General features: G+C 46.4%; 2 protein-coding genes and 1 long non-coding RNA gene across 6 annotated transcripts in view; 1 reads left to right on the top strand and 2 right to left on the bottom strand.

Moving 5' to 3' along the window:
- Positions 1-1,766: 1,766 nt before the first annotated feature.
- NR2F1 (nuclear receptor subfamily 2 group F member 1) lies at positions 1,767-16,350 on the bottom strand. 3 transcript variants are annotated; one of them, XM_064140235.1, is made up of 3 exons: positions 15,477-16,350; positions 11,265-11,792; positions 1,767-5,501 (listed from the first exon to the last, which is right to left on the bottom strand). In XM_064140235.1, the coding sequence occupies exons 1-3, from the start codon at positions 15,925-15,927 to the stop codon at positions 5,221-5,223; spliced, it is 1,260 nt and encodes a 419-aa protein (XP_063996305.1). In that variant the 5' UTR covers positions 15,928-16,350; the 3' UTR covers positions 1,767-5,220. The 3 variants fall into 3 exon arrangements, with proteins under 3 accessions (XP_063996305.1, XP_063996308.1, XP_063996307.1); XM_064140238.1 differs by lacking the exon at positions 15,477-16,350 and adding an exon at positions 12,858-13,532; XM_064140237.1 differs by lacking the exon at positions 1,767-5,501 and adding an exon at positions 10,357-10,817.
- A 127-nt stretch (positions 16,351-16,477) lies between these two features.
- The window catches only part of LOC135173379 (uncharacterized), a 47,402-nt gene continuing 36,699 nt past the window's right edge, over positions 16,478-27,180 (top strand). Inside the window, exons 1-3 of the mRNA XM_064140239.1 lie at positions 16,478-16,991; positions 19,613-19,721; positions 19,944-20,452. Of these exons, the coding sequence (XP_063996309.1) occupies positions 16,705-16,991; positions 19,613-19,721; positions 19,944-19,949 (402 nt within the window). The 5' untranslated portion in view covers positions 16,478-16,704 and the 3' untranslated portion in view covers positions 19,950-20,452. The remainder of the gene's footprint in view (positions 16,992-19,612; positions 19,722-19,943; positions 20,453-27,180) is intronic.
- LOC135173380 (uncharacterized) lies at positions 17,446-18,397 on the bottom strand. Of its 2 annotated transcripts, none has more exons than XR_010301301.1 (2): positions 17,913-18,397; positions 17,446-17,531 (listed from the first exon to the last, which is right to left on the bottom strand). It is a non-coding gene; the product is annotated as an uncharacterized LOC135173380 (long non-coding RNA). The 2 variants fall into 2 exon arrangements; XR_010301302.1 differs by lacking the exon at positions 17,913-18,397 and adding an exon at positions 17,664-17,792.

Genomic DNA, 27,180 nt, shown 5'->3' with positions numbered 1-27,180 from the left:
CACAAACCACCAAAAAAAAAAAAACAAAAACCCACAACTCAAAGTGATAAAGGAAAAAAAAAACAAAAAACAACCCAAACCCGAACTCTCTATTTCAAGTCTTAAAATAATACCCTTTGAATAGTCAAAATGCCCCATGAAACCGGAGGAAACATGTCGACAGTGCCTGTAATAGCCGTGCACACGCCTTCGCGGGCATTGCTGCTGAATGGCTGAGTGCCTGGACACTGCTGCTGGGGCTGAAGCCAGCCCTGACACACACAAACCCCCACACACAGACACCGCGTTCCCAGCCTCCATCCCTCTGTTCCTAAATCGCAGGGTCCATCCAGGCCAGCTGGGATCACTGCCCTTTGCCAGCTCCCGTTCTGCGCACTCCTCGGCGGCGGGTCTGGTGGGCAAGGGGTGCCTGACTACCACATACCACAGTCAATCAAAAGATAAAGTGAAATATACAAAATAAAAGAACTTGGAGGGTCTGTCGAGCCCTTTCCTTCGGATAAAATACATTTATCTTTTTGCGTGGAGAGACAAACATTTTCCTGAAACAAAGCAGAATTTACTCTTTCCACACACACCCCTCCCTCCGGGATGTGTGTGTTTTTCTTCCGCTACCACTTTGCTAGGGCCCCCCGCTCAGATCGTCCCACGCTAGATCCTCCACACACCCATCAACGAACACAGATTTTTCCATCTAGAGTAGCGGTGGCCCAAGGTGGGGGTGTCCACTCACAATGGAACCTCATCTCCTTACTCCTTCATCCCACCTAATTTGGAGGGGGAAAACTGTGGATACACTTCACCCTTTCACCCTGGCGGTGGGCTCATCACCCTCAGGTGAAAGGGGTAGGTGGAAGATGAGCTGCCCAAACGGTACCTTCCTCGGGGTTGCGGATGTCGAAAAGCCACGGGAAAGAAGCTGCCGCTGCCCCTTTTCCTGGCCGGGCAGGCGGAGGAGGTGCAGGGGCTGGGGGTGGGAACACACACGATCCCTTCCACTGCCGGCAACTCGCGCCCCCTTTGCCTCAGTTGGGGTTCAACCTACCACTTAGCAGCATTTCCAAATATTTATTCGATTGAATATATAGAAAAGACCTTAATTGGGCAGTGGGAGGAGGCAAGCTAGTTAGCGAGAAGCTAAGAAGGGGGGGGGGGAGGGGAGGGGGGCTTTGTATCTGGGCAGATTTGATGCTCAGGGCTGAGGTGGGAGGGTCGCAGCCCCCCTTTTCCCTTCAAATCCCACCCACCCCTTGCTTTTCCCCCCTCTTCTGCCCTTTGAAGCTCCGTGAGCGTGGAGGGGCCACAGAAGGGTGATGGAGGGAGTGGGGTGAAGGATGCAGGAGAAACTTGGGGTGATCATAGAACCATTTCTGGGTGACAACAGAGCAGGAGAAATCTATCTGGGATTGGTTTTAAAGCAATATATTGAAGGTTAGGAACAAATGGGCAGAAGCTTGATTAGGGATCCCAGCCCCTTTCCACATTTGCATATTATAATTATTTTAATTTAAAAATATTTTTATTTATCTGTTGTTCCCATTTCTTCCTTCTTTCCTTTTTTCCTTCTTTCCTTCTTTCTCTCTTTCTTTCTCTCTTTCTCTCTCTCCTTCCCTGTTTCTTACTTTTTTTCCTTCCCTCCCCCTGTTATTTTTCCCCAGCAAATGTCATGCCACTATTTGAACATTCAAGAGGCTAGAGCATGGCAAAGGTAAAACATCTCCCGACACAACATGGGCTGGACAGTTAACACGTCAGAACACCATAACTGTCTTATAAGCAAAGTTTAATAAGGGATTGAAACACTTTCTTTCTAGGCACATACATGGAAATAAGTGCATCTTGTACACCTCCTCTACACCTGCAAGTTTCTTGGCAATCTGTGGATTTGTTATTGTTATTCATAAATATGAAAATTAATTTAAAAATACGTTTCTGATCTACGAGGGATGGAGTGGGGGAAATTTAACTGTTTTCATCAGTGGGATAACACTGTAATGAATATATTTACATCTCATTGGAAGAAACCAAGACCTGTCTTTCACTTCCGATATCCCCATTTGTTTGGTTTAATTAATATTAGTTGTTGTTTTGCTGTTTTGTTGGGGGTTTTGATGGATTTTCTTCGCTGTGTGGTTGGTGGTTTGTTGGGGTTTTTTTGTTTGTTTTGGGTTTTTGGGTGGGTTTTCCTTGTTTTATTGTCTTTTTTTTTTCTTTTCTTTTTTTCCCCCTCTTTCCTCTGTGGGTGTTTTTGGTTTTGCTTTTTTCATTTTGTAGATTTTTTAAAAAAATATTTCTTCTTTTCTTTAACTTCTTGACCCATCTGGGTCCCCACTCACCCACCCCACCACAAAGCAATGCTGAAGAGCTTCTCTAGCACCTTTCAGGGCTGAGCATCTTCCCTCACTCTCACTCCCTTCTGAGAGACTAGACAGGGTGCTGGACTCCTCTCTCTTTCCTTTTCCAGGGTGGAGAGGAGGCAATTAGAAGCAGAAGCAGCAAATCTATCCCCTATGCAGCAGCCTATGAGGGAGCAAACTCCCATCCTTGTGTACCCAGCTTTGAACGCACCCCTGTGGTGTATGTGTCACCACCATCACCACCACCACACACACAGCACCTGTGAACAGGGGCCACTTCCCCACCCTGAAATGGGCTCTACCCTCGTTGAGGACCTGCCTGTGGTGGTGTTGATTATCCAGCTATAAGTGCCTACTGTATAGAGAGCTGCTCTCACCTCGGATCTGCTGCGCCTGGAATATTAAAAACCCCAAGCGGGTTGGATTGAAGGATCTTGTTAATGCAAGGGAAAGAAGAGAGAGAGAGAGAGAGAGAGAGAGAGAGAGAGGGAAGGGAAGGGAGAGAGAAGGAGAGTATGGAGGACAGTAAATTAAAAGGAAAACATTGCCCATGACTCCTCAAACTGAAAAGCCTTGCCTCATCCAGGCTTGTTTGGAGGGTATGGGAGGTGTCTGCGTGCAGGAGAATAGGAGGGGGTTATGTTATTTTTAAAGATCCAGCTTTATTAATACGTTAAGGAAGAGCTCCCTTGGTAGTATGTGTTCTTACAGCTCCATCTCAGATCCCATAAAACATTAATGCACTAAAAGCTGTTACAGAGATCTGCACCACCAACTAGAAGCATTGTGAAACCTTTACCTTCAAAGGAGCTCCATTACAGAAACCGTTTTTTAGTTTTCATTGAAGAAAAAAAAAAAGAAAAGGAAAAAAAAGGGGTGAGCCGAAACACAGCAGGACTTTTGGCTCTAGCACCCAACAGTGGACTGGGGAAGGGAGGGCCACAACCCACTGCACATGAGCACACAAGGAGCAGACTGGCTTTCCACCCAATAAGCCATCATCCAGTTGGATTTCTATATGAATGGGTTGGGAACATGCTCCACGCTCAGCGACCAGAGTCTGAAGAAATAGTGAGAGGGATGCTCCAGCTGACAGCAAGGCTGGGAGTCTGTAAGTCTTTGGGGTGGAAAAGAAGATGAAAGAAGAAAAAAATCCCAACACCACCAAAGAATGTTTCCACCCCACTCCAATCCCCTTAAAAGCAGAAGACCTGCACCCAGCAAGAGTCATGGCTACATTATGCCAGCAATGAGCAATGGTGGCATACAGCGACTTCAATCCGTGACCATTGTGCCCATGAGCAAGCAGCAAGGTGTGAACTCGGCAGAAACTCCAGCTGATGGCAAAAGATGTTTAAAATAAAAAAAAGAAAAGGTGTAGGCCACTGTGAAGGGCCCACCAGCCCTGGCGGAGAAACCTGTAGCGCAGCAGCAGCGTGGAAAGGTCAACCATGGTATTGCACTGGGCCTCACTCTTCCTAGGCCTTGGTAGCTCAGCCCTAAATTCATATACAGTCCAACCAGTCAGGGGACATCACTTGGCTTTACACAACTTGGTTACCCCTTACAAGTTGTGGGTTTTTTTTTTTTTTTGGTGTTTTGTTTTTGTTTTAACATCTCCCTTTTAACACCAGGGTAGGAGATTAAAAATCCAGGGAGATTTGTTGCTGCATTATTTTTTTTTACATGTCTGTCTTTCTTCCTTTCAATTTAAGTAATTTTTTTTTTGGGTGAACTGTTGGCATGTGTCAAGCAACAAGACTCGTGGGTTGTGGGGTGATAAGTTTGGTTTTGTTGTTTGTTTGTCTGTTTGTTTTTTTCTAAATTCTTTTATTTTTGTTTAAATTCTCATTTCAATTTTAATTCTTGAAGAACAGCTTTGACAACATATAATCGCACTCATTATAAGAAGCAAAGGGTTATATCAAAAATTATTAGTATAGAATCACAGGAAAACCTGGTTTGGAACCAGAAAAAAATACAAAACAGATATAGATACATAGACACAGGACAATTATTTTTTTTCTTTTTTTTCTTTTTTTTTTTTTTTATAATTATTTGGAAAATGTTATTTTCCCCTAATTCTTGTTCCTTTCTTTTTTCTTCCTTTTTTTTTTCCTTCTTTCTCCCCCCACCCCCTTCCTTTATGCGCATAACGATGTTTTAAGTTTTACAAAAAATGAAAATAAAGACTAGTATTTTACAAAATGAGTAACAATGCTCGTGGTAAGTGGTTGTGTGTGTGGAATTTTTGTTGTTGTTGTTGTTGTTGGTTGGTTGTTGTTGTTGGTTTTGTCTGCTTATTTGCTTTTCATTCTGCACAAGGTTCAGTTCAGCTTCATCGCTTTTTTGGATTTTTTTTGTTGTTTTGTTTTTTTTGTTACTGTACAGCATATATCAACAACAGTCCACAATAAATCCTGGAAGATCCAGTATCCCCTTCAGGTTTGATTAATATCCCCTCAATACTCATTTTTTAATTTTTTTTTGTATTTTTTAATATTTTTTTTGCCTTTTTTTTTCCTCTTTTATTTATTATTGTTTAAGTATTTTTTCCTCCTCTCCAGAGAAAAAAATAAAAAGAAAAGGCCAAAAAACCCAAATAAAAGAAAAAAAAAAAAAAAGCCAAAAACACCACAACCTCCACCGGACCCGAGGTCCTTCCTCTCCATCTCCCTTACCACCACCACCACGGCCACACCTCTTGCTCCTACTCGGCCCCTTTCTTTTGTTCAGTGTCCGCCTCCCGGGGCACCCCCCCACCCCCGCACCCCGACTCGCCCCCTTCTCGGGACGATGCCCACCACTACCGCCGCCGCCGCTTCCTCCGCATCCTTCTCTGCCCGGGGGTGCGGGCCGGGCTCTAGGAGCACTGGATGGACATGTAAGGCCAGTTGAAGCTGCTCCCCGACAGTAGCATGTCCCTGATGAGGGTCTCGATGGGGGTTTTACCTACCAAGCGGACGAAGAAGAGCTGCTCGATGACGGAGGAGGAAACGGTGCGCAGGGAGGGCAACCTCAGCAGCAGCTTCCCGAAGCGACTGGGTTGGTTGGGATATTGGCTTCTCACGTACTCCTCCAGGGCGCACTGGGATTTCTCCTGCAGGCTCTCGATGTGAGCAGCATCCGACAGACCGCAGGCGTCTACCCGCCGGCACCGCGACCGCGGCAACAGCCGAGGAACGGCGGAGAAGCAGGAAGGAGGAATTTGGGGTGGGAAGGCGGATGGTGGTGGAAATGGAGATGGGGGTGGTGGTCGGGATGAGGTGGGGGGGGTTGGATGAGACGATGATGATGAGGAAGGCGACGAGGAGGAGGAGGAAACGGGGGTTAAGATGGTTAGTGACAAGGAAGCACCAACGGGATGAGGGGGTGCCCTTCAAAAGGCGCACCCCCTGCACCACATCCCATCCTACCCCATCCCACCATCCCTCTCCATCCCCATCCCACACCTCCACTTGAATACATATACCCCTTGTCTCATGGATATTTCCATGGAGGGGGTGTGCACATACCCCCATCACACACTCACACCCCCCTTAGCCTCCCCCAGGACACTTCTTGCAGGCTTCAAGGCGCCACTTCGACCGGCAGTGGCATACACACACTCCCTGCTCTGTTAAATAAGACCCAAGTCAGGAGAAAGAAGGGACGTTGGGGAAAGTAGTAGCAGTAGTAATAATAATAATAATAATAACAATAATAATAATAATAATAGAAGTGGAGGAATGCACACACAGAGGGAGTGTGTTGACATGGCTGCAAATCAGAGAAAGCAGTGGCTAGAACCTGAGGAGGCTGTCAGGGAACTGGCCAAAGCTGGGGGGAAGGAAAGGGGGTCCCCTCTGCTCCTGCTTGTTCCAGTCTGACTTTTTTTTTTTTTTTTTTTTTTTTTTTTTTTTTCCATAAACCCGGGCAGAAAATGGTTTAGTTTAGTCCTGTCTTGTTCTGAGACCTATGCCTTCATCCATCAGACACTAAGCTGAGGATGACTTTGCCTAAAGGTGATCTAGGAGAATCCGTATCTGTAGGTCATTATGGAACATATAGGGTCAGGAAACATATCCTGGCACCGTGCAGAATGACGTCAAATAGGCAAACTTGCACAATCCCTTCACATCAATGGATTCACACCCCATACGTGTTCTGCGTATGTATGAATACGGGCAGGGATATGTAGATGGCTTCTGTGCTGTTATACACAGTCGTGCAACCTCTTTCTGTGAGCATATAGCCCAAAACAGGAGTTGTTTGTGCACCGGCTGCTTGTTGAGGCACTTGGGGAGGAAATTAGAGTCATGAAAAAGTGTCAGGGTAGATGGCTGGGTAGTGGAAGCCATCCACATTGTTTCAAAGATTAATAATAAATATTTAAAGGGGGAAAACAACAACAACAAAACAAAACAAAACAAAAAGCCCCAACACATCAGGATCAGAGGGAGGCAGTCAGCTGGCAGTGCAGTTTTAAGACAGATCAAAGCCAGACTTTGCTAATATATAGATCTCTATATGAATTAATGCATGCTAATGGTCCCCAAAAGGACATTACAAAATTGTGAATGTAGAATTATGACCCTGGAAAAAGGCACAACAAATTGTTCAAAGCCCCATACGCCCCCCCCTCCCAACCCCGAAAAGAAAAGAAAAGAAAAGAAAAGAAAAGAAAAGAAAAGAAAAGAAAAGAAAAGAAAAGAAAAGAAAAGAAAAGAAAAGAAAAGAAAAGAAAAGAAAAGAAAAGAAAAGAAAAGAAAAGAAAAGAAAAGAAAAGAAAAGAAAAGAAAAGAAAAGAAAAGAAAAGAAAAGAAAAGAAAAAGAGGGGAAAAAACCCAAAACTGTTTGCAGCTGCATTTTCTTGAAGTTTAAGTCTTCCCCATAGAAGAATTGGCTTTACAAAGATTTCTGATCACCTTCATCTACAATCCAATGGCCTCAAGCAAAAAGACAAATAAAACAAGCCATAATTCAGGAACTTCTGAGGAGGAGAACCTCTGACCTGTGCTGCGGACTTGGCATCCCTCAGATATACAATTACCCGAGCCATTCTGTTCTACTAATCCATACTGTACCTTCAATGCAACAATATTCTATGACACCTAAAGCACCAGATTGCAACATATAGATCTATCAAAAGAATGAGCCTGCCCTTGTTTGCGATATATATCAAAACCATGGGCCTTGTTCATATGTTGATTGCCACAAATCACACTCCATATTTACATATATCTTGCTATTTTACATGCATTATCTGTCCATTATGCATTAGGATCCTATTCAGCTTCCAAACAATGCAATATGAAAGGGTCTTACTGACACCCTAGCAGGGCTAGAGTTTCTTTCTTTTCTTTTTCTTTTTCTTTTTCTTTTTCTTTTTCTTTTTCTTTTTCTTTTTCTTTTTCTTTTTCTTTTTCTTTTTCTTTTTCTTTTTCTTTTTCTTTTTCTTTTTCTTTTTCTTTTTCTTTTTCTTTTTCTTTTTCTTTTTCTTTTTCTTTTTCTTTTTCTTTTTCTTTTTCTTTTTCTTTTTCTTTTTCTTTTTCTTTTTCTTTTTCTTTTTCTTTTCTTTTCTTTTCTTTTCTTTTCTTTTCTTTTCTTTTCTTTTCTTTTCTTTTCTTTTCTTTTCTTTTCTTTTCCTTTCTTCCTCCCTTTCCCCATCCCCTTTCTGTCCCACATGTCATACCCTTAAGGTTAATAATATATTTATCAGGTATTTACAGTAATTGCACCTACAACTGCAGGGCACTGGACAATGTGGATGAGGAAGTTTGCGTGTTGGAAGTATTGCAATCTGAGGAAAGAGTGGATTATAGGGAAAAATAAAAGGTCTGGGGCTTTGCTTTGGACCTCCAAACAGTCAGAATTTCCTCATGTCACTAATATCTACCGAGTTTTAATTAATTAAAATGGCCTGGCATATGCTTTTACTCAGGTTTTACTTCACATCCTTGAAGGTGAAGGTGTGAAGACTTAACTCTACCCTCAAAACAGAATTAATAACAACAACAATAATTAAAATTAAGAAGGCACAGCTTGATTACATTGTGGAGTCCAGAGAGGTGCAAACTGTGGCATAAACCAACATAATCCCTGTTTACCAGAGGTAAATTATTATTCCATCTCAGAAAGTGGGTTAATGTGGAAATCCTGCTTGTGCCTCACACTTTTTTTCCTTTTTTTTTTCCTTTTCCTTTTTTTTTTTTTTTTGTGTGTGTGTCAATAAGGGAAAGCTCTATAATTCTTCCTCCAGTCTACAGAAAAGAAATTATGTAAATAAATAACCATTACTGCTCAGCACACTCCAGCCTTCCCTTTTTGCAGTGGAAGGAGTGTATTTTATGTTAACGCATTCAGAAGAGTTTAGCATTGAGAAAATAAAGATGTAATCAGCTGGCATCTAACTAGAAATCAAAGTTCTTATTGCCCTGCAAAAAGACTTCTTTTTAAAATTTATTTATATCATCTGGCTCTGTCCCTTCCTGGAAACGTTTATTTATGAGGAGGAAAAAGTAGGTGCAGGAATTAATAATCTTAAAGTTTGGAAGGGAAAAACAAACCAACAAATAACACACACACACACACAAAAAAAAAAAAACAACCCCAAAAACAAACAAAAAAAACAAGACCCCAAGAAACCCCAAAATCAGGAGGAGGTTTTGGGTCATGACCTAGTCTTTGGATGGTGTCCAGGATTTTACGAGTTAAATACATGCTACCCAGAGCCCAAATCCAAAAAACACAACAGGATAAAGCCCTGCCAGTTTTAAATACTTAGTTCCCTTTGCAAAGGGCTTTTAGGGTTGTTTTTTGGTTTTTTTTGCCTTTTCATTCCCTTTTGACAATATGCCTAAAAAATATCTTCCATGAAGTCTAAGTTTGTTTAAAAGTTGGATGACTTTGAGAGAGGCTTTCCATGAATTCCCCTCTGGCTAAGCAATCAAAACAAGTTTAGTGCAAAGTGAAAATGTGCGGGTGGGGGAAGAGGGGTAGATTACTCCTGACAGATGGATTTCCATTTTCTGAGGTGCCCTGCTCCATTCTGCACCAAAATAATATTATTGTTCCCTTTCTCAAACCCCTATTCACTCTCTGGTCCATGATGGGAAGGGGCTGCTCCCCTCTCAAACTTTAAGTTATCACATTTGGTTCTAAATACATATAAATGAAGGGCTCCTCTAAAGCCACTTTTCCAGCCAAGGTCAGTGGGTTCAGGAAGGTAAAAGGGAGAGATGGGAGAGGAAGGGAGAAAAAAAAGGAGAAAAAAAAATAGCCTTCACAAGTAACCCCCAAATCTTCTTCTCGGGTCCTTTGGTGAGTGGAAAGGACGAGGAATAGGCCAATTGATCTCTCAAAATCTGGTCTGGCCATCAAAAAAATAAAGTCACATCACTACTACTAATACTAACAAAAAAGAAGGGTTCCCTGAGTATTGATGAACACCTTTGGGGGGAAAGAAAAAGAGAATGGGAATGGAAGGTCTGTGAGTCTGCAGGCAGTCCTGCGCAGTTAAATCAGCCTGATAAATGCCGGCAAGGTCTCTTTGTCAGTTTTGAAAAACATGTTTCCATCCAGAAGACTTATTAAGATAAAACGCATTAAAATGTCTAGCCAGCTATTCACTAAATCTTCCATTTGTTTTAAGATCCTCACTTTATACTCTGCAAAGAAATAATTCCTTTCCCAAGACTGCGAGACTGCATTTGCACTGGAAGGAAAAGGGGGCAGTCACAGTACACGTCTCCGACCACCCTGCATACAAATTAGAGACTCCTGTCTAAATAAATTACCCGATGCTCAAATCGATATTAATACTGCATTTTGCTACATTACAATATTGTGCAAATTTAAGAGTCATTTTAATACAATGCAAATACTATTTTTCATGCGTGGAAGGCAACAAATATTGACGGATGTGAAAAGTGCTGGCTGCTAAGGGCCTCCCCCCCCCCCCCCCCCCCCCTTTTTTTTTTTCCTTTAAAAAAAAAAAAACAAAACGATTTACCATCTTTGTTCAGGAATGCTTTTAATTTTGCCTCGGCCCTAGTTTTACACCAGGTTTATCAGAGATGTTTAGTTAGATGGCTAACTGGTGGGACCCGTTTGGAATAGAGGGGGGTGGTGGTGGTGACAAGAAAGGAGTAAGATGGGAAGGGAAGAGGGAGGGTAAAAGAAAAAAAAAAAAAAAAGAAAGAAAGGAAGGAAGGAAGAAAAAACAAACAAGCAGAAAATGCGGCAATTAGCCCATTCGTGGTGATAATTAGAATAATAATTTTAAAATTACACTGCCAGGCCTCTTATCTCGCCTTGTTTCCATTTCCTATATTTCCTCCACATCGTTTGCCTTTGATGTTTATAAATTTCTCTCTCGCAGGTTACAATAATAGAAGACATATTATATTCTTATAGGCTACGACCAGAGCACTTCAAAGGCGACGCTAATGCACTTTCCCGCTAGTTAATTCGAACCATCTATCACCGGGGGAAAAAAAAAAAAAAGAAAAAGAAGAAAAAAGAAAAAAAAAACAACAAAAAATTGTTAACATGTATGTTTTCACGGCCTCCACTTAATTTGGTGTTTTATGACTCTGACTCTCTCTATATATATACAAACACACACACGTATTAGTGTTTGGGTTGGGGTGGAGAGTGGGTTAAAATGCTCACATCAGTGGAGCTGAAGGGGAGGCTGATCCTTAGGCCAATTCAGGCCCCCTCAGGCTCTACACTCACTCGGCCTTCCACATGTTTTCTTCACACAGAATTCGACTTTTTTCCCCCAGCTTTTTTTCCACTTTTTTCTTTTCTTTTTCATTTCTTCCTTCTCCTCCCCCCCCCCCCCCCCCCCCCCCCCCTTTTTTTTCCTCCCACGGCGCACTTCCATCCCCATCTCGTATTCCCCCTATCCCTTCCCCTCACCTGAGGTGAAGAGGACGATGGCTTTCAGGCAGCTGTACTCGGCCGAATCGACGTGCAGAGCCTTCAGCTTCTCCACCTGCTCCTGGAAGATGCGGATGTGGTCCATGAAGGCGACGACTCGATCGGCCGACATGGGGGATGCGTGAAGACCGGCGGCGGCCAGGAGAGGGGCCACATGGAGGGGCATGGAGCACTGGGCAGCATTGAGGACGAAAAGCTCGCTCCAGGTGAGCCTGAGCAAGGCCACCTGGTCGGTGATCTGCAGGTCGGGGAAGAAGGGGATGTTGCGGGCCCACTCGACGGCGCTGAAGAGCAGGCGGGCAGCCAGCTCGCAGATGTTCTCGATGCCCATGATGTTGTTGGGTTGCATGCACTGGCTGCCATAGCGAGAGGTGGGGTAGGGCTCGGCCCGCAGAAGCAGGGAGATGTATCCCGAGAGATAGCAGTGCCCGTTCAGGGGGTCCCCGTTGGTCAGGGCGTACTGGCCGGGGTTGGGTTGAGTGGGCGGCATCCTTCCTCTCTGAACCGCTGACAAAAAGGAAAGAAGGAGAGGAAATGTGCATCCAGGAGGATCGCAGGCATCTCCCCGCCGGCGCTGCCAGCCAGCCGGAGACAATGCCCGGGCTGCCTGCACCCTCAACAACCTCACCACCATCACCCCCTAACCCCAACCTCCTCCCCTTCTTCTCTCTTCCATCGCCCCCGGCACAAGCACAAGCACGGACAGACACAGGCATGCGGAGCCGGGCGGCTGCATCGACATCCCCCAACCCCATCCCGGTCCTGACCCCAGCATTGGCCCCGACGCCCTTGCTCAAGCAGACCCAGCAGCAGCCAAGCGCGTACACCCCTCGATCCACCTTCCACCACCCCCAAATGCAGACAGGCTTCACAAAATAAACACAGATTAAACAGATTTAAAAAAAAAAAAAAAAAAAAAAAAAAAAAGGTCAAGGCAAACAAGACAAATCCGCAAAACACCCCCCCAACCCTCACCAGGCCCCCCTCCCCTCTTGCAACAAAAGGCAGCCCCGCACGTTGAAAAAACATAATAAAATAAAATCAAAGAAATCTTCCGGGGTGGTTGAGAAAACGGGGTTAAAAATCGCAGCCAGCTGTTAAAAAATATATAGCCCAGCTCTGTTGTGGATCCCAGACGATTGCCCTGGTTGCACTGAGATTTTACAAGTGAAATCGCTTTTTAAATAAAATAAATTAATTCATAAAAAAAACCCACAGTAAAACACCCCTCCCCCCCAAGACCCCCCTCCCCCAGACAAACAGATTCATCCTTATTCTTCAAAATTATCGCTTCTTTGCCCTTCGAGCTGGAACAGGTCGCAGCCCCCCCAGCTAACTTTATTACACAAAACAAGTTTGCCGTAAAGGACACTCCCACCGCAACCACCAACCCCAACAACCTCCTCCCCAACCCGGCAAAGTTGTCCTTGCTAAAAGGAAGAGAAATATTAAGATATTATAAAGGGGAAGGGGGGGGGGGGGGGGGGGGGGGGGGATAAATAAGAAAAAAAGATAAATAAACCAACCAATTAAAAAAAAAAAAAAAAAAAAAAAAAAAAGCTCCGAACTTACAATAGCCAAACATTCGTGGTAAAGAATAGGGACGGTGCAATTAGTATCTTTTGGTGCGCTGTTGCCACTGCAAAAAGCCTGCAGTCAGCGTTGCACAGTGAATGCACAAGCTTGCAACTGCAAAAACACTGGATTCATTAACCATCTCCACACAGAGCGTAAGCATGCCTCGAGTCCCGAAAGCTGACCAAAGTTGGGTGTTTTTGGTTTGGGTTCTTTTTTTTTTTTTTTTTTTTTAAAAGCGTGTGCGTGTGTTTTACTCCATCAGTGCCAGCGTTCACAGCCGCATGCCATGTAAACAAAGGTAACTTCAGGAGGAGGGAAAAAAAAAAAGGGGGGTGGGGGGGAGAGAAGAGGAAGATGCAGCTCCTTTCCTGCACACCCACACTCCGCACACGCACACACATGCACACGCGCAGGCAGATCACTCATATTTTTTCTGGAGTGACACTTTTTTTTTTTTTTTCAGCTCAACTTCCTCTTTTTTCTTTTCCCGGACCATCTTTCTCGTTTTCCTGCCCTCCAGCCCACCTTTCCCTCTTACATTAGCTTGTAAACTTGGTAGTTATTTTTCAATTAACTGCGAGTACCACCGTAACTTCTGATTTTCTTTTTTCTTTCTCTTCCCCCCTCTACCTCCTTCCTTATATATAAACTTTTTTTTTTTTCCTTCCCCCCCTCCCCCTTTCCTCCCAGGCTCCTACCAACACTCCCTGAAGCTACCAATGAAGTCGTCATATATCCGAGGTTGTTTTTTTTTTCTTTTCCCAGAGCTGGATCAGCTTAATTTATTTCTTTCTTGTGGCATTTATAAGGTAATAACAATAATAAAAAGAAACCCAAAACAAACAAACAAACAAAACCCCAAACAAGGCAGCAGTAATAGCTGCTCCGCCAAAAATACAAAGAAATCGACTTTTCCCCTGGCATGACTCTGAAACATCTTTAACGTCAAGTCACAGGGTAAAACTTTTTACTGCAAATCGAGAAAATTACGTTTCGAGGGGAAAAGAGGTCAGCACATCTTCCTACTCGAGAACAAGCGAGCAAAGCCCCAGCGACTCTCAGAGAGGAGGAAGAAAATAAGAAAAGAAATAATAACATAAACACAGAGATGAGTAGCTGGGAATGGTGCGGAGCCCGCTGCCAGATGCAAGGCTGCGGGCTCTCCTAAAAATGAGGAGGACCGGTAAAAAGGTTATAAATGGCGATTTGTATGCAGGCTTTAAGGAGAGGGTGGAGTTTGCTGAAGAAATAAAATGAGCAGCGTGGTAAGGCAAAGGGAAAAAAAGAAGGGAAAGAGAGAGAGAAGAAATGACAGAAGTAGAGAAACACGGTTCAGTCTCAAACTTTCCTTTGAACGCATGTAGTGAAAAGAAGGCCAGATCTCACACAGAAGCATAATCAGAGGCACCGGGAAACACAGGGAAGCAAAGATACAGTAGCTCTTGGCCCCACTTTCTCATTCCCCCCTTCCTCTTTTTTCCCCACCCCTTTTTCTTTTCTTTTGTTTGTTTGTTTGTTTTCTTTTTGTTTTATTCCCTACTTACATGTCTTTCATCTTTCTTTAAGGAGGGAGACAAATAAAAATAAATAAAAACAACAAACAGATGAGGATGGGAAATAGGTCTACCGAGAAGTGTTGCGGGTTTTCAAAGGAGAAATGATGGGGCGGAAGGAGGGGGGGGGGGGGGATGTGGAAGGAGGGGGGAAAAGGAAGCTGAATGGAAGTACATTTCGTACGGGAAAGAGAGATGTATCTCCCCCCACCCCCCAGTCTGAAGCCAACAATAGACAAAACCACATCCAAACACACACACAGGGGATCAGTGGGGGGGGGGGGGGGGGGGGTAGCTGCTACACCATAAATATTTCAGCGAGCGGTCGTAATAATAATAATAATAAATATTAATAATTAATTATCAGCACAATGAGATGGGGAAAGGGGTGAACACAGCGATGCTGGAGAAAAGAAGAAAAAAGGGAAACGGGGTGTATGTGTCGCCGTGTTTAGTTGAGGAAGAGCGGAATAAGGGCAGGAAAGCACAAACCGAAAAGCAAGGAGGAAAAAAAAAAAAAAAAGAAAAAAAAAGGAAAAGAAAACATCACCAACCACCATCAACAATAACAACAAAACCTGGCGCAAAGCTGCCAGATGGGAGCGCAGGCAAGGGGGAGAGATTGACATGTGCATGGAGATATAGAAGAGAGAGAGACCTAGATCTCAGTGGCGGTATAGATTGTATGTATAGATGTACACGGGCATACACGTATGCCCGCGTGTTTGTGGATATATAGGGCATATAGATGCTCGTAAAGCACATTACACACTCACATTACAACCAGAGAAACCCCCTTGGCACACTCACACACGCCTTGCACAAGCCGCGGGGTGGGAAGAGGAATGAATGGGGATGGGGAAGTAGATGGGGTTGGAGATGGAGAGGCAGAAAAAAGATCAAAACAACCCAAAAAACCTCCAAATACCTCCTCCCACCGAAAAAAAAAAAAAAAAGAGGGGGGGAAAGGCAAAAAAAAAGCAGCAACAGAAAAAAAACCCAAACCCCAAACAAACAAAACAGAAGGGGAGCGATAGCATAATAGGGAAGAAATATTCACCTTCCCGCCTCATGCCCACTTTGAGGCACTTCTTGAGGCGGCAGTACTGGCACTGGTTGCGGTGGTGCTGGTCGATGGGACAGTTCCTGTTGGCGCGGCATGTGTAAGTTAAGTTCCTGCGGACGCTCCTCTTGAAGAAACTTTTGCATCCCTCGCAGGTGAACTGGCCGTAATGCTTGCCGCTGGACTTGTCCCCGCACACCACGCATTCGATGTGTTGCTGGCTCTGCCCCGAGCCTTGCTGACCTGTTCCCTTGTCCCCGGCCGTACCCGGTGTGGATGGGGGTCCTGGTTGGCTTGGTGTTTGCGGGGTGTGCGGTGCTGCCGAACCCCCCTGTTGTTGGGCTGGTTGATCCCGGGCCGGTTGAGCGGCGGAGGGGTTGGGGCCGCTCGGGGTTCCCCCGGCCACGTCTTCCTGCGGATCTCGCCAGCTGCTAACTACCATTGCCATATCTCGGCCCCAAAAAAGTGCTGGGGAGCGCGGGCGCGTCTCGCTGCGGGCTGCCGGGGAATGGGGGGGGTGAGGCGGCCGGCCGGGAGCCGGGGGCGAGCGGGGAGCGAGGGGACCCTGCCTGCCGCCTGCCTCCGCCTCGGATGCCGCTGCCCTGCTGCCGCCGCTGCCGCCGGATGGAGCCGCTCCTGCCGTTTTCTTTATTTTATTTTTTTTTTTCGCCGCGAGCCCCCCTCCTCTCTCTATTTTTTCTTTCTTTCTTTTTTCTTTTCTTTTCTTTCCTTTTTTTTCCTTTCTTTTTAAGGGAAGGGGAGGGGGCGACGGAAGATTTTCTCCCTCTCTCTTTTTTCCCCCTTTCCTCTTCCTCCTTTCCCCTTCTCTTTCCTTCCCTTTCCTCCTCTTTCTTTCTTCCCCCCCCCCCCCTTCTTTAAAACACCCCCTTCTGGCCTCTTCCCCACTCCGCTCTCTCTCTCCCCGGCTTTCACGGCTTCTCCTCGCCCTCCTTCCACCACCACCACCTCCACCACCACCACCACCCCCCCCCCCCCCTTTCCGCGCCGCCGCCACTTCAAGTTGCAAAATCAGAAACGGCAAACAAGGCTGTCGGGAGGAGAGGCATTCAGAGGAGTAACAACACCACCACCACCACGCCGGACACGCACACGCAAGCACACGCCCGGCACAAGGCTCGGCTCTTCCTCACTCGAGCACACGGCAGCACCACACAACACACGGGCACAGCCACCACACGCGGTCCGGGCGCTACGGGCGCGGAGGATGTGCGGGCATAGAGGAAGCCGCCGCGCCGCCGAGGAGGAGGAGGAGGAGGAGGAGGATGAGAGGGAGGAGGAGGAGAGGGAGGAGGAGGTGGAGGAGGAGGAGGAGGAGGAGGAGGAGAGGGAGGAGGGGAAGGAGAGGGAGGAGGGGAAGGAAGAGGAGGAGGAGGTCGCCGCTCGCCGTTCGCCGCCGCCGGGGCCCGGCCGCCGCTGCTGCCGCTGTCGGTGCTCCTGCTGCCGCTGTCGGTGCTGCTGCCGCCGCTGTCGGTGCTTCTGCTGTTGTGGCCGGTGCGGGTTGTGGGAAAGGCGGGAGGAGCAAAAAGAAGCCGTTCGGTGTTGCAGATCAGGGCATGGAGGTGTCCGGGGGCCAGGTCCAGGGCAGGGCGCAGTCAGCCATGCAGGGCGGCAGAGCCCGGCAGCGCGGCGGCGGAGGCGGGCGGGGGGCTGAGGCAGTTTGAGCTGCTGTGGCGGCGGCGAGGAGGAGGAGGAGGTTGCCGGTCGCTGCTCTTTCTCTCCCAAGCTGCTCCCTCTCTCTCTCTCGCTGTATCTCTCCCGCTCGCTTGATCTCTCTCTTTTTTTTTCTTTTTTTTTTTTTCCCGTAAAAAAAAAAAAATCACATACACAAAAAAAAAAAAAAAAAAAAAAAAAAAAAAAAAAGAAGTCGGATGTGACTAAATTCGCAGAGGAGACGAATTCACGGCGAAGTGTAAAAATAGAGAACGGGAATAATAATGACACGCACAGCAAAAAGAGAGATCCAAAGTAGGTCGGGTAAATAAATCCTCTTCTTTCTCCTTCCTTCTTCGTCTCCTGTGAGAGCTCACGATGCTGGGGTGCGAGGGAAAAAAAAAATTAAATAATCATAAAAAAAAAAAAATCGGTGAAAATCACCCCCAAAGCGTTCATTTTTGTCTCTGTGTGTCTGTCCGCCTAAAAAAAGTATTTCGGGTAAAAACTCACCAGCCAGCGGCGAAGCCCTCCCCCAAAATAAAAAAAAATTAGGCAAGAACGGTCAAAATAATAACGGTATTAAGATGTGAACGCGTTCTCTCTCTCAGGGCTTTTTTTTTTTTTTTTTTTCTCTTTTTTCCCTGTCTCTCTGCTCCCCTCCCCCCCCCCCCCCCCCCCCCCCCCTTCTTTTTTTCCTTCCTTTATCGGATTTGGTTTTGGGTTTTTTTTTTGTTTGCTTTTTTTTTTTTTCAGTTTCACCTCTCTCTCTTCTTCTCCTGCAGGAATGAAGCGAAAGACACAAGGAGAAAGGGTGGAAAAAAGAAGAAAAGGGAAGAGAACAGGGAGATGAAGGGGAGGGAAAAAAAAAAAAAAGCACACAACTAATAGAATATGCAAGAAAGGGGAGAGAGAGGAGAGAGAGAGAGAGAGAGGGAGTGAGAGAGAGGGAGAGAGACCCAAAAAATGAATGCGTTTAAACGGGAAGCCTAGCAGAGCAATGTTTCCGAAAGGGGGATCTGCGCGAATGTCTGTATATAGTGAACTTTGACACTACTATTGAAACTGACACGTTTCTATGGAGATCGCTGCCTTATATGGAGCTCGTGTCAAGGAGCCAAGAGAAGGGCTGCTGGCAACTGATAATCAAAGGCGACTGACTGGTCAGAGCCCTGAATTGGGGGGGAGAGAAAATGGGAGGCTAAGGTTAGCCAAGCCTCCTTCACTCCATTGGTTACCCCCTCCCCCCCCCCGCTATTTTTTTTTTCTCCCTTTTTTCCCTCCTCTCTTCTTCTTTTTTTTTTTTTTTTTTTTTTTTTTTTTTTTTTTTTTTTTTAATTCTCGCTACCTACTGACTGGGATGGGAGGAGAGAAGCGAGCAAGGGGTGGGGGGGGGTGTTGGGGTGGGGGAAGTGAAGGAGGGTAGAGGGAGGGAGAGGGGATTCTTCTGACAAGCACAATTTACACTGAGATCGCCCTGCGCTGCTATTTACTTTGAGACCTGATTAGTATGGGTCGTCTACGGTCTCTCTCTCTTTTTCCCCGCCCCTGCTCTCCCCCACCAGCAGTAGCAGAGGATGCACTGCGATAGCAGAAAGGGGGGAATTAAAAGGGGACGATGTGGGCTCCCCGTCAAAAGTTGATGGGTTATTTATTTATTTATTTATTTATAGTTATCCCCCCCCCCCCCCCCCCCCCCCGTCTTTCTCATTTGAAATCGGGATTTCTCTTTCCTAATCTCAAAATTCACCCCCGTGTCTGGGGGTTAATGATGGAGAAGCCAGGGTCGCTGCTCCTAAGGAGCAGCCGCGCTTGTGCACGCAGCCTCGCACATGCACGTCCGCGCACCCTTCTCGCATACCGCCGCACACATTTACGTCCCTATACATCCCCATTCCACTTTGGGCTATTTTATCTTCCCACCTTCCCACCCTTATTTCCCACCTCATACATCTACTGTCTTCCCCCTGCTCCCCTTACACTTCTAGTTTTTGCGGAGTAGGGATCAGAACATCCCCAACACCCTTCTTCTCATCCTGACTCCCTCTGGAAGGCATTCTTTCCCAAAAGCCAGTTGCTCTATGCAGGTGGTGGGGCGGATAAAGAAAAAGAAAGGATGTGCAGAGGAAGGATGAGGGGTTGGGGGCTGAAAAGATGTCACACCGCTCCGCTCCTCTCCGCGCTTCTCTCCGCGGTCCCGGCGGCGGCGGCGCGGAGCGGGAATCGCTGGCGCCGGCTGCCATCTAGTGGGCACCGAGCCGGAGGCCCGGGGGAGACAAGGCGGGAGGGGGGCTCTTGGGGTGTGTGTGGGGTTAGTATGTCACTCTCTTAGGCCTTTCACATTCCCCCTTCCTTTTAAAAATATTGCCCCCCACTTCCCCCTCCCTTTATCTTTCATAGAAAACCGCGCCGAAGAAGAAAACCTCGAAATTCACAATTTTTATCCCATTTTTGTCTCTAAGCATGTCTTGCTGGCAGCTTCACCCTCCTGCCAGAGGTCTGAAATCCGCTTTGGGACGAAGGATTGCGACAAAGAAAGAACAAACTGTTAAAAGAAAGAAAAAAAAAAAGGCGAGCAAACCTTCTCCCCCTAAGTCACTGCTCTACCCTCTTCTTATGTCTTTTAAAAGTTTATAATCGGACTGGAAAACAAGGAAAATTCTACATGGAAGGAAAGGGAGATGAAAGATATGGATGAAATTTTATTGTTAGTTTTTGTACAGGGATTTAAAAATAAAAATAAATAAACTGCTCTCAACTTTCATTCTTTTTTTTTCCCCCTTTCCCTGTCAGCTCTGAAATGGGAAGACTGGGAGCCAGATGAAGAGGAGAATCCTTCATGATTTCTGAGATCAGCATAAACGCTTGATTTTGCCCCGAAATAATGAAGAGATTTTCAATGAGTTCCCTTGGCCAAGCCGTCTCTATTGTATATCGCATTGATAAAAAGGATGTTATTGACTATGCAACAGTAGGCTCCTTTCCTCTCTCCCCCCTCTTTCCAAATAAACTCTCGCTCCTGTCTCTTGGTCAGTGAAAAGGTGAAACGAATAAGATTAAATCGGACAAAAAAGGCAAGCTCGGTATGTGTATCATCTAGATTTTACTCCCCAGACTGTGAAGAGACAGGGAAGTAAAAGAGGCAGAGCAAGGCACGGAGAGAGAGGGGGAGAGAGAGAGAGAGACAGAGACAGAGACACAGACAGAGGCAGAAAAGCCTGGGAGAAGGTGGACGGACCCACAGCAGCCGCAGCCCGGCTCCTCCCGGCCCCGGCTCCCGCGATCACGCCGGGACACCCCAGGCAAGTCGCCGCTTCCTTCCTCGGGGTTTCGGGGCGGGGGGAGGAGGTATGGGAGCGTGGCCGCGACGTTTGGCGGGGAGACCTTCTCCAACCCCTCCTCGCCCCTTCAACCTCCCAACCTTCTGTCCCCTTACCCGCCACCCCCACTATCCCCTTATTTGGGCGGAGAGGTGCTTAACCCTCAGTTTGTCCCTTCCCCTCCTCACTTTCCCTTTCCTTTCCCCCTCTCTAGAACGGTGTGTGGATATTTCCATTGCATAGTGCCCCTTCCCCACGACTCCGTAGTGTCTCTCAGGGCTGACCCACGCATGTATCGACCCCACGATGATGCTCAGCGCAACTTGTAGCGACAGCAGCAACATCAGCGGCAGGACGGCGGGGTGGGGAACTGCGAGAACATCCTAAAGCTCTTCTCTTTCACCTGCTCTGTTTGTTATTTGACCACCTAATGAAAAGATCGATGGCAGCCTGTTTATCCGGGGTGATAGTGTCAACAGATTAAAGTGGTAGCTATCAGATGCTTCCCAGCCGGGCTGCGAGCAACCGCAATCAGGAGGAAGCTAAAACCTGCTGAAATTGCGCTGATTTGGGGGGGTGGGGGGGGGAAGAAAAAAAAAAGGGGAGATGTGTGTGTGTGCGGCGGGTAAGGTATTCTTGTCCCCTCGCCTGGCTATGAATGCTTGGTGGCTGGTGGCTTTTATTTGCTTGCGTGGTGAGGGAAGGCAAATCTTAAATGTGGGATTTTCAAAACAAACCGATGCAGAAAGGGACTGGTGAAGTTTGCTGGTGTCTCGGGGAAAAACCTATTTGCAGCACACTGGGGTTGTGCGGAAGCCTAGAGAGGGAGCCAGAATGAGGGCCAAGGCAAGGAGAATCCATCAAGAAAAGTATCCTCATGCCTCAGATGACCAGGTTAAAGCACAGTTCAAGCGGCGGGAGGCATTTCCTCTCTCCGACAAATTGCAGGGACACTCAGAAATGGTCACAACTCACATTTAATTGGGAAATGAGCTTTGATTGCTTTTTAACCTCTGCGGGTCTGGAACGAGTAGAAAAGACGGTGCTAGGGACTTGCTCAAACGTAATTTCCCCCTCCGTCTTCCTTGTCCCCGCTTTCCCAAGGCCAAGGTCCAGGTTAGGATCTGAAGGTGGCAGAGTTTTGGCAGGATTTAGGGTCTTTTCCCACCTCCCTCTCCCGGTGTTCTTCTATTCTCCCCCCGCTCCCGCTATGTCTCTCTTTCTTCCCCATCCTGGTGTAGCCAAACCCGGGACGGTGCTGGCTTCTCCCTCCTCTGTGCGCTTCTTATCCCCTCTGGAAGGAAAAGTAACTCTTGGATATTAAAGATGACAACTTTTACACGCTCTTTCTAGTGGAGGGTGAGTTAAGAAGGGGGGCAGACTATAACATAAACCCCAATTTATGGTATTATTGCTATTATTTTGCAAGTGGCAGGGTTGGGAGCTGTGATCTGCAGCCTGCGTTTTCCAAAACAAATGTGAAGTGCCTGATTCACCCGCCAGAAAGCATATATAAAATGTATATATACACATTCACAGAGGCATGGATGTATGTGTATACATGTGTGTATATATATATATACACACACATATATATGCACACAAGGAGGTAGGAAGTGAGGTGGAAGGAGGACAATAAATGCGAGGCTGCTGTCACAGGGAGCAGTGAGTGTCTCTGATATGCAAAACTGTCCCTCTCACTCTTCAATTTTTAGAGTTTTTACCTCTTATTCTGACTAGCAGAACAACTTCAAGCTATAAAATCAGAGTAGGTCTCCCTGAAGTCTCTTCCCTTGTATGTATTGTTCTACCTCCACCACGTCTCTGGGTGCATCCTTCAGTTGGAGCCATCAGGGCAGCCCCTTTTCCCAAGCTGGGATGTGACTGGTGACTATGACACTTCCCTGGACCCAGCTTTAAAAGTGTGTCCCGGTTCTGCTTCAACACTCCTGGGACTCCTATGGCTGAGGCCAGTCCTCAACAGCTGGAAATGCCTGGCAAGGCCTCATTTTCTGTCAGCAGTGATGGAGCCTTTCCTCCCAAGGCCTTTTTGCTTCTTTTGCCTTTTTTTCCCTTCATTCTTTTTTCTCATTTTTATTCCACTCCTTTTCCCTCCACCACATCCTCCTCCCATTCCTACCCCCCACAAGCTCTTGACCAGACCTGACAGACAACCAAATTGGTTTCAGATGTGCAAGGGGGAGGTGACACTTTAGGAGGGGCAGTTTTACCCCCAACTTTGCCCTCAAAAGGTGGTCTCCAGTGGGTTGCATCACCATAGGCAGCCCAGAGGATAGAGAAGTGGCCACGATGGACCCTCCAGAGGGAGGAAGGCAGTTTGGACTGCTGTCCCGCAGCACCTGCCTGCAAGTCACAACCTTAGGGGTCTTTGTGCCTGTCCCTGACGCTTTCTAAAGGAAGCTTGATGCTGGAATGATGGATACTTTCAACACCCCCATCCGCCAGGACCTCTGGGGTGGGCATCTTCCTGATGCCCTGAAGGTATCCCTGTCACTATCATCCAAATCAATCTACCTCACATCAAAGGCCTTGGGAAACAGGGGCCTCCACCTTTCCCTGCTCAGCATTTGTGGCCCACCCTGTCACACACATAGTCCCTTTTTTATTTATTTTTTATAAAGCATAATCACTCCTAGGAACATAATCCTTCTCCCTTCGCTCAGAAATAACCTTCTGAAGTCGTGCCCGACATTCCTGCGTTGTCCAGTGTGGATCTATGTCTCAGCAGGTTTCACGAGCCCCGCAAGGGAGGGTCTTCGTATCATATATGTATGCTTGTGTGTCCCTCCCCTATGCTCCTCACTTTCTGCATATGCTTAACCTCGAGCCCCGCCGCGCACACCTTCTGCTTCCCTGGCATTATTTCAGACGGGACTGACAAAGAAGCGGCGTGACAGCGGTCTCCCACCCTAATTCTGTAATTTTCTACCTCTCCCCACCTCATCCACCCCCTCAGGAAGGCAATCTGCTCTCCTTGCAGCATTCCCAGCACAGAGACCGCGTTATAGCAGCGGTTTTGTCATTTGTGCCACGTTCAGAAACTGCCGGGCATTGGTGACAAGCCAAAAGAGGGGAGCTGAATCACAACTCGCTATCTATGCCTCCAAACTGAAGTGCTCGAGCATCCCAAAGTCTGCATTTATTTATTTATAATAAAAATTAAAAGAAAAAAAAAGAGAAAAAAAACCCAACCAATTAAACCTATGTCTGTAAGCTAAAAAATTAAGCAAAATAAAACCCCAAACCACACCACGTCTGTGTGGAGAGTGGAGAAAAAACTCCTCAGACTGAAGGCCACTTGTCTAACAGCAGAAAGGAGCAATTCCAAGTAAGAGCCCCGAGAAAAGGAATTGATGACCTCTTGAGGAAAAAAAAAAAACAACTCCCTCCCCTTGTATAAAGCGAATCTAGGAAATGTTTTCAACAGAAACTGCTGAACCAGGTACAAATATTCACCTTTGATGCAAATAAAACTGTGGTGATTCCAGCACCAAAGCCAAGTGAAACAGCAATGTTATTATTAATAATAATAATAAAAAGTGGTGCAAAAGCCATCAAATAGGAGGCTTTGCGCTTTAAAACCCCCTCCCCAGCTTCTATTAAGAATAAAACCGGGGGTTATTTATAATCCCAAACTGGGCTGGATCTTTTGATAATAGGGCTGACGTTTGGAAACGAGATGAGAAGTTGTGAGATTGTCCTGGCAATGTAACCGAAGCAGGATATAATAAGTCTCGTAATAGTTACCTGTCAGATATCCCATTTCTTTTACTGAGGGGATTAGTTCGTGTCAGGAGTAGATTCAAGACGGACTTTACACAGATTTCCTTCGAGATGTTTAAATGTGTAACATCACTTTCTCCCCCTGCATCGGAGATAAAACGCTACCAAAAAGGGATTTTGGTGAGGACGAAAAAACAAATACAGCGAATTCTGGCGAGAACAGCCAGCAATATAATAAAATCTACCTCATCAGGAGTTGATCTGAGTAATAAACCTCGGCGTTTTCGCTAAAATTATCAATGAGTTAAGATATGTTTATTACAGTGAGTTCTGCCTTGAGTGGGGAGGACGATGATGCGCTTCAGATAAAAGTTTAAACGAAACAGAACAAACACAACAAATCTCTTCAGCCCTGCACAAAAGCTGCAAATGACTGCTGTGTATTTTACCACCAGAAGGCTTTCTCCCCGTTTTCCGTCTTTCTTCTGTTATTTATTTATTTTTTTAATTCACACTTTTCAAGGGGTGAAACCTAGGCATATACAACGGTATCGTTAATAAGGTACACAAAATTGCCTGATCCTACGAAAAAACGGAGCTAGAGTTATATGTTTTATTGTTAACCCCTTGCACTGAATCTTCTGAAGCTGAAAGGGAAAAAGGAAAGGGCTTTTGTCCGAGTTGATCCTTGGCTATTCTAGGGCTCAGGTTGGTGTGAAAGGGACGAGGAGGTCACTTGAAATCTTCTTTTATCTACTGCTATTTTCTCTCTGGATCAGCAACTTTGAATAGACACCACCTAATCGCTCGTAATGGAAAAAGCAAGGAAAAAAAAAAAAGGGGAAAAAAAAAAGAGACAGGGAGAGAAGCGGGGGGTGTGTGCTTCGGGAGCAACGAAAATGTTTTTGCTGGAGGGGTGCGTGCCCGTGGGCGCTCGCACACAAGTGATCCTCATGGGCAGCCCTTCCCAGCAGTTTTCTGCCATGTGCACTGTGCGGGCCTGCATAGGGACAATTGTGACCCCCACATATCCCTTACACCCCGCCCTACAATAGGGTTTGGGAAGACAAACAGCACCCCAGAAACTCCCCCTTTCTCAACACCCTGCCAGGAAGGACCCTTCTCCGGGAGTGATGCTCGGAGGAGCAGCGAAAAGAGGCGGCCCGACATTATTTCCCCTCTCAAGCTCAAAATCCGAGATTTTGGTTAACTTGCACTTACTGAGGGTGTCAAGATAGGGAAACCCCGAATGCCCAGGGGAAGGTGGCTTTTGGAGGGGGCTATCTGTTTTAGGAGGCTTTGCCTGGCAACGGGGATGCCCGCTGTTTTCTGGGGTCACCTTGCCAAAAGCTAGTTATTCTACTATTACTACTACTACTACTACTACTATTATTATTACTATTAACTGAGAGGGGGAAAAAAAAGGAGAATGAAAGGCGGCAAATCTGGGGGGCGCTGGCAAATAGAAAAAGCTTAAAAGCTTTGTTCTAGAGGCTCAAGCCATCTCAAGCTATCTCTTCCCTCCGAATCGCTCAGAAATTGTCGTTTCTTCCTCAGTCTTGGGATGCTTTCTCTGTAAAATTCCTTCAAGTGACTACTTTGTTGCTAAGGCTACAAAATTCCCATCCCAACAAGCAAATCTTTCTCACTCCAGGACCAGTTCAAGCCCTGTGCAGAAGTTTTGACTTAAGAGGACCTACTTCAAACTCCTTGGAGTGCCTCCCTGTTAAATACCTGCGGTTCAAATGAAGAACTAAAACAACCCTCCCCTCTTCCCCTTCTCTGTGTGTTGTCGTGTTCCGCCTCCCCATCCCACCTTTCCACCCCCCCCCCCCACCCCCCCCCCCCCCCTTTCTTTCTTTCCCTTCATCTTGTCTTCTGCTGGGATTTTGGTGAATAGATGGTGAGGAGAAGCCCAGTCCAATAAAGATTAAATTAAGTAGAAGGAATCCAGCCGGTGTACGCTTTGAAGCACCGGTGGGGCGTCAAACTGATGTTTAACGCATTTTTTCCACTCACTGTGCACAAGTTCTCATCCACACCACAATCACGGTGTGTTGTGTACCGTTCCTGTCCCCGTCCCCGTCCTGTCCCCCCGGCTCCGAACGCCCCTTGTTTTATTTTTTCACCCTCGAAGGAGGAAGCATTTTTTGGGGGGCGGGACAGAAAAGGACATCCCCTGGCCCACAGATGTTTTTCCCGTCCTCTCGTGCAGATGAATACCCTGTCTCCCAGTAATTATGGCTAGCAGGGGACGTCCAGCACAGAGATACCTGTGAGTTGCGTTGTTGGAGTGGAGGAGGGGATCATCCGGACTGCTCTTAAATTCAGAGCTGGGGTGGTAGGGGAATTTGGATTTTTAAGCTGAATCACTCCTTTCCTTCCTGCCCATCGCCCTCTCCAGCTCGCTTGGCTGCACTGACCAGGAAAATAAGCTTTGCATTCCCTCCGCCCCTAGCTCACAGAGTGGACACGTTTGTGTCCTCCATCATCGCCAAGATGAGAGCGTGGCTTCTTGGATGTGAAAAGGGGGATTAAAAAACCCAAAAACCCAAATACCAAAACCCCAGCCTTAGAGAATCTGGCAGCCTGTAAAAGAGTGACTTGGTAAACGTTTGTAAATGCAAATAGAAATGAATAAATAAACCTCAAACCAGGTAGTTTGGGTGTAATAGTTTAGCAGGACTAATTGCAGACAATGGAGCTGAAATGACTTTTCCAATTAGCTGCTGGTTGGAGTTTAGTTGGAGGAACTGTCAGCTCCAGCGATGGGTAATTGCTTTATTGCTCACAAAACTATCATCTATTTAGAACATATGTGCTAATTACTCTGGATGGGCGTCGGAAAAGAGACCATAAATCTATTAGCACTTTAAAAAGTCTACGGTACTTGTAAGCGCCCAAACTCACTTCATCTGAACGCTGAGGGAGAAGATTCGTGCCTGGATGGTATAATTTCCGGAATA

The sequence above is a fragment of the Pogoniulus pusillus genome, chromosome Z (genome assembly GCF_015220805.1).
Source record: "Pogoniulus pusillus isolate bPogPus1 chromosome Z, bPogPus1.pri, whole genome shotgun sequence".
NCBI lineage: Eukaryota > Metazoa > Chordata > Aves > Piciformes > Lybiidae > Pogoniulus > Pogoniulus pusillus.
This window is presented reverse-complemented; position numbering and strand designations above follow the sequence as displayed.

Excerpts from the sequence above, each read along its gene's own strand:
- NR2F1 (XM_064140235.1), bottom strand. The coding sequence starts at position 15,927 with ATGGCAATGGTAGTTAGCAGCTGGCGAGATCCGCAGGAAGACGTGGCC. Across the intron at positions 11,793-15,476 it reads AGTGGGCATGAGGCGGGAAG|CGGTTCAGAGAGGAAGGATG; the intron begins GTGAATATTTCT and ends CCTTTTTGTCAG. Across the intron at positions 5,502-11,264 it reads CATCGTCCTCTTCACCTCAG|ACGCCTGCGGTCTGTCGGAT; the intron begins GTGAGGGGAAGG and ends GCCGGCGGGTAG.